General features: G+C 39.9%; 1 protein-coding gene across 1 annotated transcript in view; it reads right to left on the reverse strand.

The window, feature by feature from the left end:
• GRAMD4 (GRAM domain containing 4) overlaps positions 1-13,557 on the reverse strand; it is a 174,601-nt gene that overhangs the window by 69,801 nt on the left and 91,243 nt on the right. The window contains exons 4-9 of the mRNA XM_088480161.1: positions 13,327-13,447; positions 10,153-10,211; positions 4,036-4,171; positions 2,827-2,852; positions 2,102-2,193; positions 251-342 (exon numbers count right to left, since the gene is read on the reverse strand). Coding sequence (XP_088336287.1) covers positions 251-342; positions 2,102-2,193; positions 2,827-2,852; positions 4,036-4,171; positions 10,153-10,211; positions 13,327-13,447 — 526 coding nt within the window. The remainder of the gene's footprint in view (positions 1-250; positions 343-2,101; positions 2,194-2,826; positions 2,853-4,035; positions 4,172-10,152; positions 10,212-13,326; positions 13,448-13,557) is intronic.

Below are 13,557 nucleotides of genomic sequence, written 5' to 3' on the forward strand. Positions count from 1 at the left end.
ACTCCACCATTGCCTTTATATTAGAAAGGGCTTTGACGGAGCAGCACATGGCCATGATTTGCTATTCGCATACAGGAAGGGAGGACACACAATTTTTTTCCCCCGCACTTAAGAGCAATCTGTCACGTGGTATTTTTTACTCAATAAAGACCACTGTCACTTGTGACAGTCCTCCTCTTTAAAACACATAACGTGCATTCCCATTTCAAAGAGTAGCAACAGAAATGAAATAGTTAACAATCATAGTTACCTGGCAATGAGGTAATTTAGAGACAACCTCAAAATAGCTAAAAATAAAAACATGGGAATGGCCCAGCCATGCCACACAGCATTCATGTAAATCTGAAAATAAAGGAAACATATTATAAATAAAGCAAGAAGAAAAATGTAAACATTGCATATGTAAACAATTTAACAATTAAACATACCCATAATATTATTGTATATATTTGTTGACACATTTATTTGTGGGAAATTTAAATGCAAATCAAGTTATTTGCAAGAAAAGATCCAAGTAGAACATTGCATATTGTATGCTGTAGAGCAGCGGTTTTCAACCGGTGTGCAGCGGCACACTAGTGTGCCGTGGCCGGTTGTGAAGTGTGCCGCGGGGCTGTCAGAGCCACCGGGCACATTTTACTGTACTTCAGCATCCCGGGCCGCTGAGCTCCTCTGGGAGACTCAGGCGTGACCGGGTAGTGACCTGCAAAGATGCGGCGGCGTGACATCACAGGTCATGCACGCCGCGTTGTCCACTGCCCTCCAGCCCGCTCTGCCAGCCAACGCCCTGCGCCAATCAGCCAGCCCGCGCTCTGTCCAGGCAGGCTCTGTAGCCTGCCTGGAAGCCCGCCCGCACGCGATCCTGCTGCAGTGTGAGTGACAAGGGGGGAAGAAATGTGGGTTTTGTGGGGACCAGACATTTTTTTTCTTCTTCGTGGGTACCAGCCATAGTTTATTTTTTTCGTGGGAACCAGTCATGTCACTTTTTTTAGTGAGAACCAGCCATATGTTATCCAGCCATATATTTGCCTATTTAGTGGGGAACAATGTGTTTTGTTTTGTTTTTTGTTTCTGTGGGGCCAGCCATAGGTTTCTTTTTCTGTGGGGAGCAATTCTGTGGGGCGCAATGTGGTATGGTTGTTTTTTTTGTGGGGAGCAATGTGTTTTTTTTTCTGTTAGGCCAGCCAATGGGATTGTTTTATTCTTGTGGGGGCCAATGTAGTGTGTTTTTTATTCTTGTGGGGGTCAATGTAGTGTGTTTTGTTCCTGTGGGAACTAATGTAGTGTGTTTTTTCATGGTCCGCGCACACCGCATCGCCGGATAGTGTGCCTTGGCAATTTTAAAATCTTGTGTAGTGTGCCGCGAGTTAAAAAAGGTTGAAAATCACTGCTGTAGAGACTAATTCCAAGAGGCAAGCCATCATAATTGCTTAATATACACATACAATCGGAACAGACCTTTCATGACTTGCCATCATGTTTGATCAGCAGTGGCAGCTGATCAAATCCTAGATGTGCGCGTACTGTATGTTGTGTGTATCAGCAATAATTTCTTCCTTATGAGTGACAAGTGAAACAGAAAAATGCAAATACAGATTCGATTTCAGCTTAGATAGCAGGTAAAGATACCATTGGATATCAATATATACCACTTTTGTAAATTAGCATTACAAATTGGGCGGGATGCATGACGGATAGCAATTTGCTATGAGTCATGCATCCTGCCACTCATCGCATGCATGCCAGCATTAATTATGCAGGTACGCATGACGAGAAATGCAAAGGACAGTTCTCCCCATAAGAGCTGTCCTCTGGCATCCTTCTGTGCACAAGGAAGCACGCGCCACGGGGGGTAATAGGAGGGATCTGATTGGATCCCTCCCAGGGAATAGTTGCCCAATAGAAGTCCGTAGGCTTCTATTGGGCAACACTATCTGAAGATTGTGTTGCCCATCTCATCTAAGCCCCGGAATGTATTGCATTCCGGAGCTTGCTGCATATGAGAAATGCAGTCAACCCCCTGAAAAGTGCATTTTCAGGTGTTTGACTGCATTTCTGATGTTGGTGCATCCTATATTTGGAGAACAATGTATATACTTACAATAAAGGCAATAGCAGATGTGTAGATAGAATGCCAGTCTGATAAGGCAGAAAGGTTCTTCACAAAATTTGTGACAGGTTTGGCACCTCTCTCTAGTAAGAAAATAAGAGGATTTAAACAAAGTACAAACACTGAATGACCAAGCATCAGGTATCCATCCTGTAATTACTGTGGTATAAATTGTTTATTTATTATTCCATTATTTTTAAATGGAACAGTACACAATCAAACAAATATTGACACGATTCAATTCACTGCTACAGGCAGACTATGATAGAGAATGGATGAATAAACTCACTATTTTCCTGGTGTGTGTGTGTGTGTGTGTCATGTGCTCTTATAAAGTGGTAGTTAGTTCATGTTAGGAGGCAAGATATACCATGCAAGTGCTCCCTACAAAAATGGAGTGGTACCACCAAGTTAATGCATCATGTTAACAGAATACTACATCAAATTAACATTTTGCTCACTACACTCTACTTCCAGAACAATACTGTATAAAATAAAAAAAGTTAATCGATTCTAATTAAGACGACCTTGTTACATATTGTAACAAGGTCTTCTTAATTAGATTTCATAGGTTCTGAAGCTGCATAATCATATTACATTTCTGATATATAAACTAATTGAATACAACATTGAACAAGTAGCCCTGGTCTTATTAAAATGAAAACATCAGAAAATATGCATACAAGAGGCAAACAACGCGAATGCTGAATACTCACTTAATCGTCTCATATTTTCCGTCAGCCTGCATAGAAATAAAAGCATACAGTATGTTGCATTATATTTATTAACAGGAAGTGTGTATCCTATAGGAAAGGTACAGTTTGATATTGTACCATGTATAAAGCATACTATAACAGATAAATAAAAGTGGAACTTCAATGCTTAATGTTATTGTAAAATATAAGCGGGATCGAAAAAGCGGATTCAGGTGTTAAAAAGTGTGAATTAATGGCACATGCATTAGTGATAAAACCGTTTGTATCTTGGACAGTGGTAAAACGCTTTACACAACAACTGTAAAGGAGAATACATCCCAGAACTAATGTAGACTTGCTTGGAATGCACCTGCTATCATTTCTATTTTAATGTGTATAATAATGTAACAGAAAGATCAATATTTTGTTTAATTGTATGCCATTTAACCATTTTAGTTATTGACTGATGATCACCAGACAATAACAACCTATACTACAGAAAAAGTGTTAAGTAGTCCAGATTGGGGGGTACAGATATACCACATCCTGGATTCAATAAGGCTATAGTGTGTTTTTCAAAATGGTAAGGCTTGTTGGGCTACTATATTATCCCAGTAGATTTTGTGTTTAAGTTAAAACTAGCAATATAAAAGCTTGTGTGTAAATTCTGTTTTGTTTTGTTTTTTAAAACGTGAATTAATGCTAAAGCAAGAACCTTTCTGGGTTCTGTTAGAAGAAAAACAAAATGTTTTTCCCTTTCTTTTAATAAGTTGCAATTTAAAAAATAAATATACATTTCTTATACTTAGTACGATATATCGTTCATACAGCTGATAAACGATATATCACTCGGTCGGCCAGCTGCTGCATTGGTCAAGTGTGTACCCCACATAACTGCAGTAATAATATGTGATAAAGATAAATGAATAAATATGTGCTGGCTTTGAAAAAGGAAATTCTGTTATGCACATTTGCAGACTGCCAAGCAATTCCCACCAATGTTTCACCAAATTCAAAGGTTTTGGATGTGATGGGCGAAGAGAAGCATTTTATTTAACTGCATAATTAATTCAATATTAACATTTATAGGTAATTGAAATGTGTATTACTCTTTTGATAATAACTTTCTAAACATAACAGTGAAAAGATTAGCAATAAACATCTGATCTACAACGTAATACAGACACTTTGCCAATAAATCGTAGATGTAGATGTAGGACATGAAATTACCTTCTAGCACTCAGTGGCTCTTCTGTTTCCACAGTGCTCTCTTCCGGCTGAAATCGGAAATCCTCAATGTACTCCCCAAACCGGTCATAAAACCATTTTTGAACTCTGGAGCATACACTTTTCTTTACGTGTTTATCTTAGGGAGGAGAGAGTCATATGCAAGCCTGATTAGTCATAGCACACAAATGATACAAGCAGCTTTCAGTCATAACACAAAACAGCCTGCATAAACTATTTAGAAAATGAGCATCTGGTTAAAAAGAAATTTAACATTTTATTAAAAGTACATTTAGATCAAAAAGTAGTTCAAAATTGGCGTGCCTTAAGAGAAAGACAATTTTTTGTGTTTGTAGCGCAGGTTCATTTTTTAGAGACCTCAAAATCCACGAGATGTGACAGTCTTCACAAATACATTGACCAAACAGGATATTAGGGGTCAAACCGTTCACAAGCAATGAGACATATGTACTATAGCGGCACTTATGGTGCATCTATAGCTCTTCCTGCTGTGCCTCTTATGGAGTCAAAGCAGGAAGCGATAACGCCAATATATCTTAAATCCGCCAGTGTCCTCCAGCCCTGCGCCGGAGGGAGACTCCAAGCCGGACACCCGCTGAGATTGTATTACCAGCGGGCGCCCGGCTCTTCCCTGCAGAGCCGTAGTAGCCGGAGTTCTCTCCTGAACTCCAGCTTCCGGGCTCTCCCCACGAGAACTATGGGAGAGAGACGTCATGGCGTCTCTCCCATAGTTCCGAGGAGCAGCCGGGCAGACCAGACGACGGCGCGGGGTTTAAGGCAAGTAATTTTTTTTCTGTAAGCAGTACTACAGGGGCATTACCATATGGGCACTATTACAGGGGCATTACTATGAGGGAGCCAAATTACTTATCTTGCCCCGGATGACAAAAATCCTAGTTTCGACCCTGGTGTGTATATATAATTAAAAGTACAAGGAGGCATCTCATAGTGCATTAAAAGACAATTTTATTATGCAGTCATACAAACAGGTCAAAGACTTGCGTACCAACGTTGGCAGTCAAAACACCACGGATTCAACAGCAGAAAACATCATACATAAAATGACAATGCAGCGATCTCCTTCACATCAGACCAGGAATACGCCAGACCACCCTCCCTATGCGTTTCGTCATCCAGACTGTCAGAGGGCTGGCCCAGAGTCATACCACATTCATTAAAATTGGAGTGAGAAGCCAATCAAATAATTATGTATTCAATCTAACATAATATCCAGAATGATGATACAAAGTTAACATTGTTATGCTGCTCTCCAAACTACAATTCAGACTATTAATAAAAGCAACTGTTTAAAACATTTCAAGAAATATTTAATAACAAAATAATTTAAATATTTAAGTCCCTAATGTGACTTGTGGAGAGGTAAGTAACAATCAGTCCTTCATATATTAGCTATAGCACCACAAACGTGACAATCTCAATGAGGCACAAGTTTCATAAAACAGATCCATATAGGCGTTTTACCCCAGAAAAGGGGAAATCTCAAACCCCTCATTCAATCCTTGTGGATACAATGTATTAAGGGTAATAATCCAGAATGTCTCACGTTTAGACAGGAGATTTCATCTCTCTCCTCCCCTCTGGATAAGGATAAGATGTTCCAAGCCAACAAATTTAAGTTTGTAGGGATTGGCCAGCTTGACACTGTTTAAAGTGTCTCGGCACTTGATGACTATGATTCTCCACTGCATTTTTAATGTTTCTTAAATAATAATAATAATAATAATAATAATCTATTTATATGGCGCCACAAGGTTTCCGCAGCGCCTTACAAAGTACATGAACAAATAAGTAACCAGTGACTTCCAATACAATACAAAGCAGGACATGTATAATAAACATTGCTATATTAGCATCCTTTACACCCACATAAGCAGCCGAGTGTTGGTTGCCCTAGTGGGGAGTAAGAGATAAATTAAATTACAGTAGGGAGAAGCACAAGAGGGTAGAGGGCCCTGCTCGAAAGAGCTTACATTCTTTAAGGGAGGGTCAGACGAACAGGAGTAACACATATGGGGTAGGCGGGGAGGAAGGAAGATGTAGCAGCAAGTTAGGATGAGAGCTGGAAGGCTTTAATGAAGTAGTGGGTCTTAAGCGCTAGTTTGAAAGATTGTAGAGAGGTGCAGAGTCTGATGGGGAGAGGGAGGGAGTTCCAAAGGTGGGGAGCAGCGCGGGCAAAATCTTGGAGGCGGGAGTGGGAGGAAGTAATCAATTGGCATGAAAGGCGGCGTGTATTAAGTGAATGAAGAAGGCGGACAGAAGAGTGAAGGGAGATGAGATCAGAGATGCAAATGGGAGAGGAATTGGTGAGGGCTTTGAAAGTGAGTGTGAGAACCTTGAATTGGGTTCTGAAAGGGAAGGGGAGCCAGTGGAAAGCTAGTAAGAAAGGGGAGGTAGATGTAGAGCGTTTGGAGAGGAAGATGAACCGAGAAGCAGCATTGAGCACAGACTGGAGAGGAGAGAGATGGGATTTGGGGAGGCCAGATAGGAGGAGGATACAGTAGTCCAATCTGGAGATGACCAGTGAATGTGTGAGGGTTTTGGTGGCATCCTGGGTGAGAAAGGGTCTGATCTTGGAAATATTCTTGAGATGGAAATGACAGGACTGCGAGAGGTTCTGAATATGTGGTTTGAAGGAGAGGGAAGAGTCCAGGATGACTCCAAGACAACACACTTTGGGACTAGATGAGATAGTTATACCATCTATTGATAAATAAATAGTGGGACTAGATGTTATGTGGGAGGGTGGGAAGACGATCAGCTCAGTCTCCAGGATTCTCATTTTTAACATTCTCCCAAGTACCTTTTCCCACACCCGCATTCCAACATATAAACTACAAAGTTGTATTGCAGTTAATTGCCCTTTAATTCCAAATTCTTCTTTTAGTGCTTTACCACCTTGAAAAACTTTTTCATCCCTTTCATATCATGGAGCAAACTCAGCAATTTCCACAGGTGTAGAAACCTTCAGTTACATGTGTCTGTTACCTATGGCAACAAGCTTGGGGCTAGATAATTCTTCAGACTTCAAGCTCATTTAAAAAAAACCTCTGGTTTAGCAGTTATATGTGGTGATAAAACACAATCCATTTTAATAATATACCAGTACTAATTCAATATTCTCCTTAGTTCTTCATTAAAGGCATATTACCGACTTATAAAATGGCAATTTACCTTCTCTCGCCAATCTCTTACAGTCATTTGGAGCTTTGTATTTAATTAACTCCTTCCTATCCAAACCTAGACACTGTTCTAGTGCACTGACTTTTTATTTACATCTCCTGGGAGACAGATGAGCGTGTGAGGGAGGTGCAATATCAGCAGACAAGCACTGGGAAGGGCTATATATAGTGTACATAAAAATATATACACTATATATACTGTGAAGAGATGTGGGATCAGCATCCGTATGCCCGACCTGCAGTTGGTGCATGCGCAGTACTATACAGAGCAGGATAGTCTCTTCAGCTTAACGAAAAGACCGACTGTAGGGACATCATAGGGACAGTGTGTTTACCCAAACACCATTCCCTAAAACGATTTCTGGAAGGGCAAGTAAAAGCTAATAATCACAACTATATTTGCAGAAAATATTCAGGACAATATTGCGATTATTAATAAATAGACCTTTAGGTATAATACACACATCAGCCCTGAATGATACTAAAAAAAAGCGACTCTAAGAAGTATATTTACTAGAGTGCAGGTTTTTAGAAGTGGAGTTGTTGTCCATAGCAGATTCATTATCGTCTAGAAGGTGCTAGATAAATGTTAAGTAGAATCTGATTGGTTGCTATGGGCAACATCTCCACTTCTAAAAATCTGCACTTTAGTAAATGTACCCCTAATAATTTAAATAATAATGGGGAGGTAACATGGTGCTGCAGAAAGTACATGGAGACTAACTGGCAGCTGCCATCTTTACAGATGTTCCTTAACTGAACAGAACAGTAAACAGTACCAGGAGGAGGGGAAGATAGATGGGCCGGAATGTTAGAGAATAGTAGGAGGCCTGGGGTAAAGAACTTATAGAATATATACAGGAGCCATTTAAATATATGATGAGCAATTGAGCAAATTTGAAGATTCTACATGCTCCTTTCCACCATGATCCAGAGAATATCAGTTCCACTAAACAACGCAAGTCATCTTCTAGATCTATTAATGCGTTAAATTAGTTAGTTACATTTCACAATACACAGGTCATCTATTTGAACCCTAGTGTTTGTGAAGATTAACATTAAACTATTAAATTTAATTATGTTTGAATACAATTTGAAAAATATAGCTAAGCAATTAAATGTTTAGCCACAATTTTTGAACGTAAATTTGGAATTAAATGGTATCTATTCAAAAGAAAAATATATAAATTGGGCTAAAGCCACGCAGCCAATACTCCAATACCAGTCTTCCGCCTAATACAAATAATTCCAATCAGTGCCGAGCACGGCAGGGCAAAGTTGTCACAGTGGGCCACTGTATGGTGGATAACATTACACATAGGATGGCTAAGACTCGCCTAATAAAGAACATCGCTGCACTGAAGCTGGTGTAGTCATGTAGTCAACGCTTTAGAAGCGTTACAAAGAAAAGGACCAGATAATATTTATACACAACTAGCGACCCGCCCCGGCTTCATACGGAAAGCAATTTTGAATTTACGGCAATAGTCTTTTTTTAACCAAGGTCTTATAATAATGCCTTATAGACTACATTAGTCATTTTTCTTCCTGGCGTCAAAGATTATGGGACAGATGTACCAAGCTCTGGAAAGTGATAAACTGGAGAGTGATAAACTGCCAACCAATCAGCTCCTAACTGTAATTTTTCAAACACAGCCTGTAACATGAAAGTTGGGAGCCAATTGGTTGGCAGTTTAACACTTTCCAATTTATCACTTTCTAGAGCTTAGTACATCTCCCCCTTAGTTTTGATGAGACACGCAAATGGCCACGTAAAGTTGTCCATGAGAAAAACACTGTCTCCACTTAGGTCAACTCCAGCCACTGTGCTTTATTTATTGCCATGCCAAAGCAGAGACACTTACTGGGAATTGGACTAGTTTGAAACCACATAAATGAAATAGGAACAGAAAAAAAAAAAAAAAAACTGAAATTTTGTATCAGTAAACAGGGCTTACATATATTTTTCTGGAGAAACAGGATAATACTGTGCGTATCCATCTCTACATAAAATAAAGTCAATCATTGTGATATATCTTTAATGGTTTAGGCAGCGTAAAAGCGCCCATCCACTAGGCGATATTAATGAGCTATTGAACGATAACGACATCATTATCATTCAATCGCTCATTAATCGTGCACTATAATGTCGAAACGACCAGCGATGCGCGCTCCAGCTGGTCGTTTCTGACATCAATCATCGCCTGAACATGCTGGTCAATCTGCCAATAACGACAGATTGACCATGTTCAGGGATGAGGGAGCGTGCCTACACTGAACTACATATCGTTCAGTGTAGGCACTGCAGGGGAAGAGGAACGACTGTACAATTACAATGTTGTAATCATACTGTCGTTCCACTATCTGCTAGTGGATGTGTCTCTTAAGCCAAGAAAGTGCTCGGACGTCCGTTTTTTTCATTGACTTGCTTCACTAAAATGGACACTGCTCGGCTCTCTTTTGTCAAACATGAATGTTTCATACACCTAAACCTTCCTCAACAAATGCTCTATAGTATAGTGAAAACTGCATCAAAATCAGACCAGTGGTTCTCGAAATTAGCACCGACAGACGCCTACCAGGGACTTTATTTTATGCTATATATAGAAGATCTAGCAAAGAATCCTCGCGGGAGAATTGTAACTAAGTATTTCTAATAAGACAAAGTGCAATTTATTTTACCATCCATAAAAATTTAATATTTGCAACATTGTAAATAAAACTGGAATCTTCTCACAGCTGTAAACTAAAAAGCAAATACAGACATGCACACAGCAATCTTCCACAACACACACTAATAAAAGAAGACATCAAACCAGTACCATGATATCTCCTAAGCAAACCTCTATTTCAGTGTGAATGAATGAGACCTCATCTGAAAGTTTTTCTGCAGAATTACCTAATCCATTGTTCTGAGACTGTCCTTTTGAAGGTTGCGGTGCTACAGGTTCTTCCGTTCTAATAGAAACAATAAACATATACAGAATAAATAACAATGTCATAACAGATAAAACAATCATGGCAATACACTTGCTCAATTTTCTTTAATGAAACAATAGCTTCAACCATTTTCTTCATGCATTAGCCACGCTTCAACTAATGAGAAAAGCACCAGACAGCCATAATATTGTGAACGCCTGCTACAGGGCTTTTCCTCTTACTGGGCTGAAACACAACAGTGGCTGTGGCACAAGCAAGGTCATGATTCCTAAACTTCCTAAGTTCTGCCTGCCATGGGCAGATTATATTTATGAATACTGTAACAGGGATAGCTTTGTTTCAGAGACCATTATATTGTCATTTTATTTCATGATCACAAAACTGCTATTTGCTTTTGAAACAGTTCAATACATCCAGCATAGGTAGGTCAAACTAATGAAAATCTTCCTATTATTCTGAAGCAGCAAGTTTTTTATGAGGTCCCTAGAATTAAAAGCTGCCATCCCTATACTAGTTAAATGCTTTTAGTAATGTTAAAAAAATCGTGGTAAAATATTGTTTTATTTTTTACTTGCTTACAACAGTCGTTAAACAGCATTTGGAATAATGTTTGCAGTAGTTTATCTATACATTGTTATAACACATACAAGTTATTTACAGAAGAACATGACATCTGGCACCTTTTATTTAATTTCATCCACCCAATGCTGCAGCATTTGACCCTCTCCTGGCATGGATGTGAACAGCTGCAGCTGAATCCTCAGTCTCAAAGTTTGTTAGGTCATCAAGACTTGGAGTCACTGCTCTAAGAAACTATATGACTGCCAGCAAACCTGGTCACCACACCGCACACGCCACTGTGCTCCCAGGAGCACAACACACTCGGAGAACTACTATGTTGTGTGATGAAAAAAAATTCTGCAGTTGCTAGCTATATATAAATCATCAAAGTACATGTGTATGCAGTGGAAAGGGGAAAATGGTGAAGGGGCAGTTTAACATGTACAACTATAGTCAGGTATATTTGGTAGTTTGCCAAGCTGCCCAGAGCTAAACCAGCCATCAGCAATACATCAACTGTGTACTAATCAACTAAAAAACATCAATATTTAAAAACAATAAATGATTACCCCTGTACTCAATCCTTCTACTAGTGTGATTCCCAGAGCTTGCCTTGGTCAGTCAACTGCATCGCAGCTAAACAAAAATGAGTGAATGCTGTCAGATCACCAGTGACACCTAGCTGAAAACTAAATGTGCATTAGCACAGATGTTCAGCCGATTCCCACATTTCTGAATGCATCTCGTAACAGAATAAAAACGGAAACATTTAACACATGACCACATGGTGCAACAGGGTGAATGCCCTAGTGGCCATACACATAGCTTGCAGTAGTATTTTCCCAAGAATTAATCCTGTGCTGATCAGAGCATTTGTTTCAATGGCTGCTCACTAGTATAGTATATTTTTTTGTCAGTGCTACAGCTTGGACGCAATGGCGCACAGTGCAGCCTTTGGAAACACTATTGAATTTAGTGTACTACAACTTCTATATACAGTCAGGTGCATAAATATTGGGACATTGACAGAATTTTAATATTTTGGCCTCTATTCACCACCACAATGGCTTTGACATGAAACAAACAAGATGTGCTTTAACTGCAGACTTTCAGATTTAATTTGAGGGTAATTACATCCAAATCAGGTGAACGGTGTAGGAATTACAACGGTTTCTATATGTGCCTCCCACTTTTAATTTTTATATAGTCAACATAAAAATAAATACATTTTAAGCGCAGACTATATATGGCGCATCGCAGCTACTCAAAAAGTGCATAAAAGAAAAAAAAAAAGGGAAATATACAGAATTTAAGTTTCCAAAGACCATATGAAAAGCAATTGAATATAAGAGTGTAATGTGTACAGCTGCATTTGGAGCAGGTCATTTGCAATGGCTTATGTCTTGTCTGCCCCTGTGGAAAACACAGTAGTGCTGAGCCAAGTTATTAGCAAGCAGATCTATTTTTACAGTGGATGTCTGACAAGGGGAGGTTATGAAGGAGAGATTGCATGAACTGTGATAACGGCTAGATGTTTTTGTTTCCTTGCTTCACAATCGCTCCCATCTATTCAATGTTGCATAATTTGCAATTGATGAAACATCCATTGGACAGGCCTAAAATTAACACACCATTTTTATTTATTTACTTATTAATTTTAAATACCTCATCTTTTGCGTTCAACAATGACAACTACTTAAAAGCCTTTTAAAGTTTATTATTGGGATCAGCTTACAATTTATTACTCATTAGCATGTTGGTCACTTCAAAGCCAGGGTAAATGCATACACTACCATTTAGTACCATTAAGTACATATTCAAAATAGGACATGGACACATGAGCAATACTAAGTTGTTCCTTCTGGGATGGCCAGCTCTGTCACATGAGAGTGCCAAAACATGGCATGAGGCCTGTGTAAATCCCCCCATACAGGATGTAGTCAGGAAGCAGACGGCCGCCAGCTTCCCGACACCCCCAGTGCCTAAACCTAACCACCCCTTCCCCGCTGCCTAATCCTAAGTCTCCCGGGGGGGGGGGGGGGGGGGGGTGTGCCTAAGCCTAACCTCGCCCCGGGGGTGCCTACCGCTAAACCGCCCCTTCCCCTAACCAACCCTAACCTCCCGGGGGGGTGCCTAGCCCTAAGTGCCCCCTGGGAGCACCCTAACCTAACCTTCCCCACACCTTTGATTGGTATTTGGTAAGACGGGTGTCGGGCTCCCGGCGTAGGTAAAATGACAGGCGTCAGGATTTATCCCTTGCCGGGATTAGACAGTCGGGAAGCCGGCTGCCGGGATTCCGTCCGTCGGCTTCCCGTTTGCTTCCCATCACAACACATCCCTTCTGCTATTCTGCACAGCAAATGGGACGATGCACTGAATGACCTGGTGCAGTTACATGCAGCATAAAACGATACATTGCAGTGTCAGACATCGAATCGTGCAATGTGTAGGGCACACGTGATGTAATGTCACATAATATTGCACCATCGCATTGTGTGTACCCATCTTTAAAGCTATTTAGCAAATGTTCTAAATTATCACTGAATAGTTTATAACCTGGTATTTCGGTTACCTTGTTTTCACTACTTCAGTAATTTTCTGTTCCAGCTCTACTCTCTTCTGTCTTTCTTTTTCCAGCTCCTGCTTTAATGTTTCAATGTTAGTCTCTTCCCGTAGCTTTCTGAGCTCTTCCTCTGACAGAAAAAGAAAATGAAGAATAAATATTCAGAATATAAGCACTAATATACCCAGTTACAGTATTACTAACGGTTATCCCAATTACACTACCCTGGTGAACCAACAA

The sequence above is a fragment of the Taudactylus pleione genome, unplaced genomic scaffold (assembly GCF_031769625.1).
Source record: "Taudactylus pleione unplaced genomic scaffold, aTauple2 ptg000251l, whole genome shotgun sequence".
NCBI lineage: Eukaryota > Metazoa > Chordata > Amphibia > Anura > Myobatrachidae > Taudactylus > Taudactylus pleione.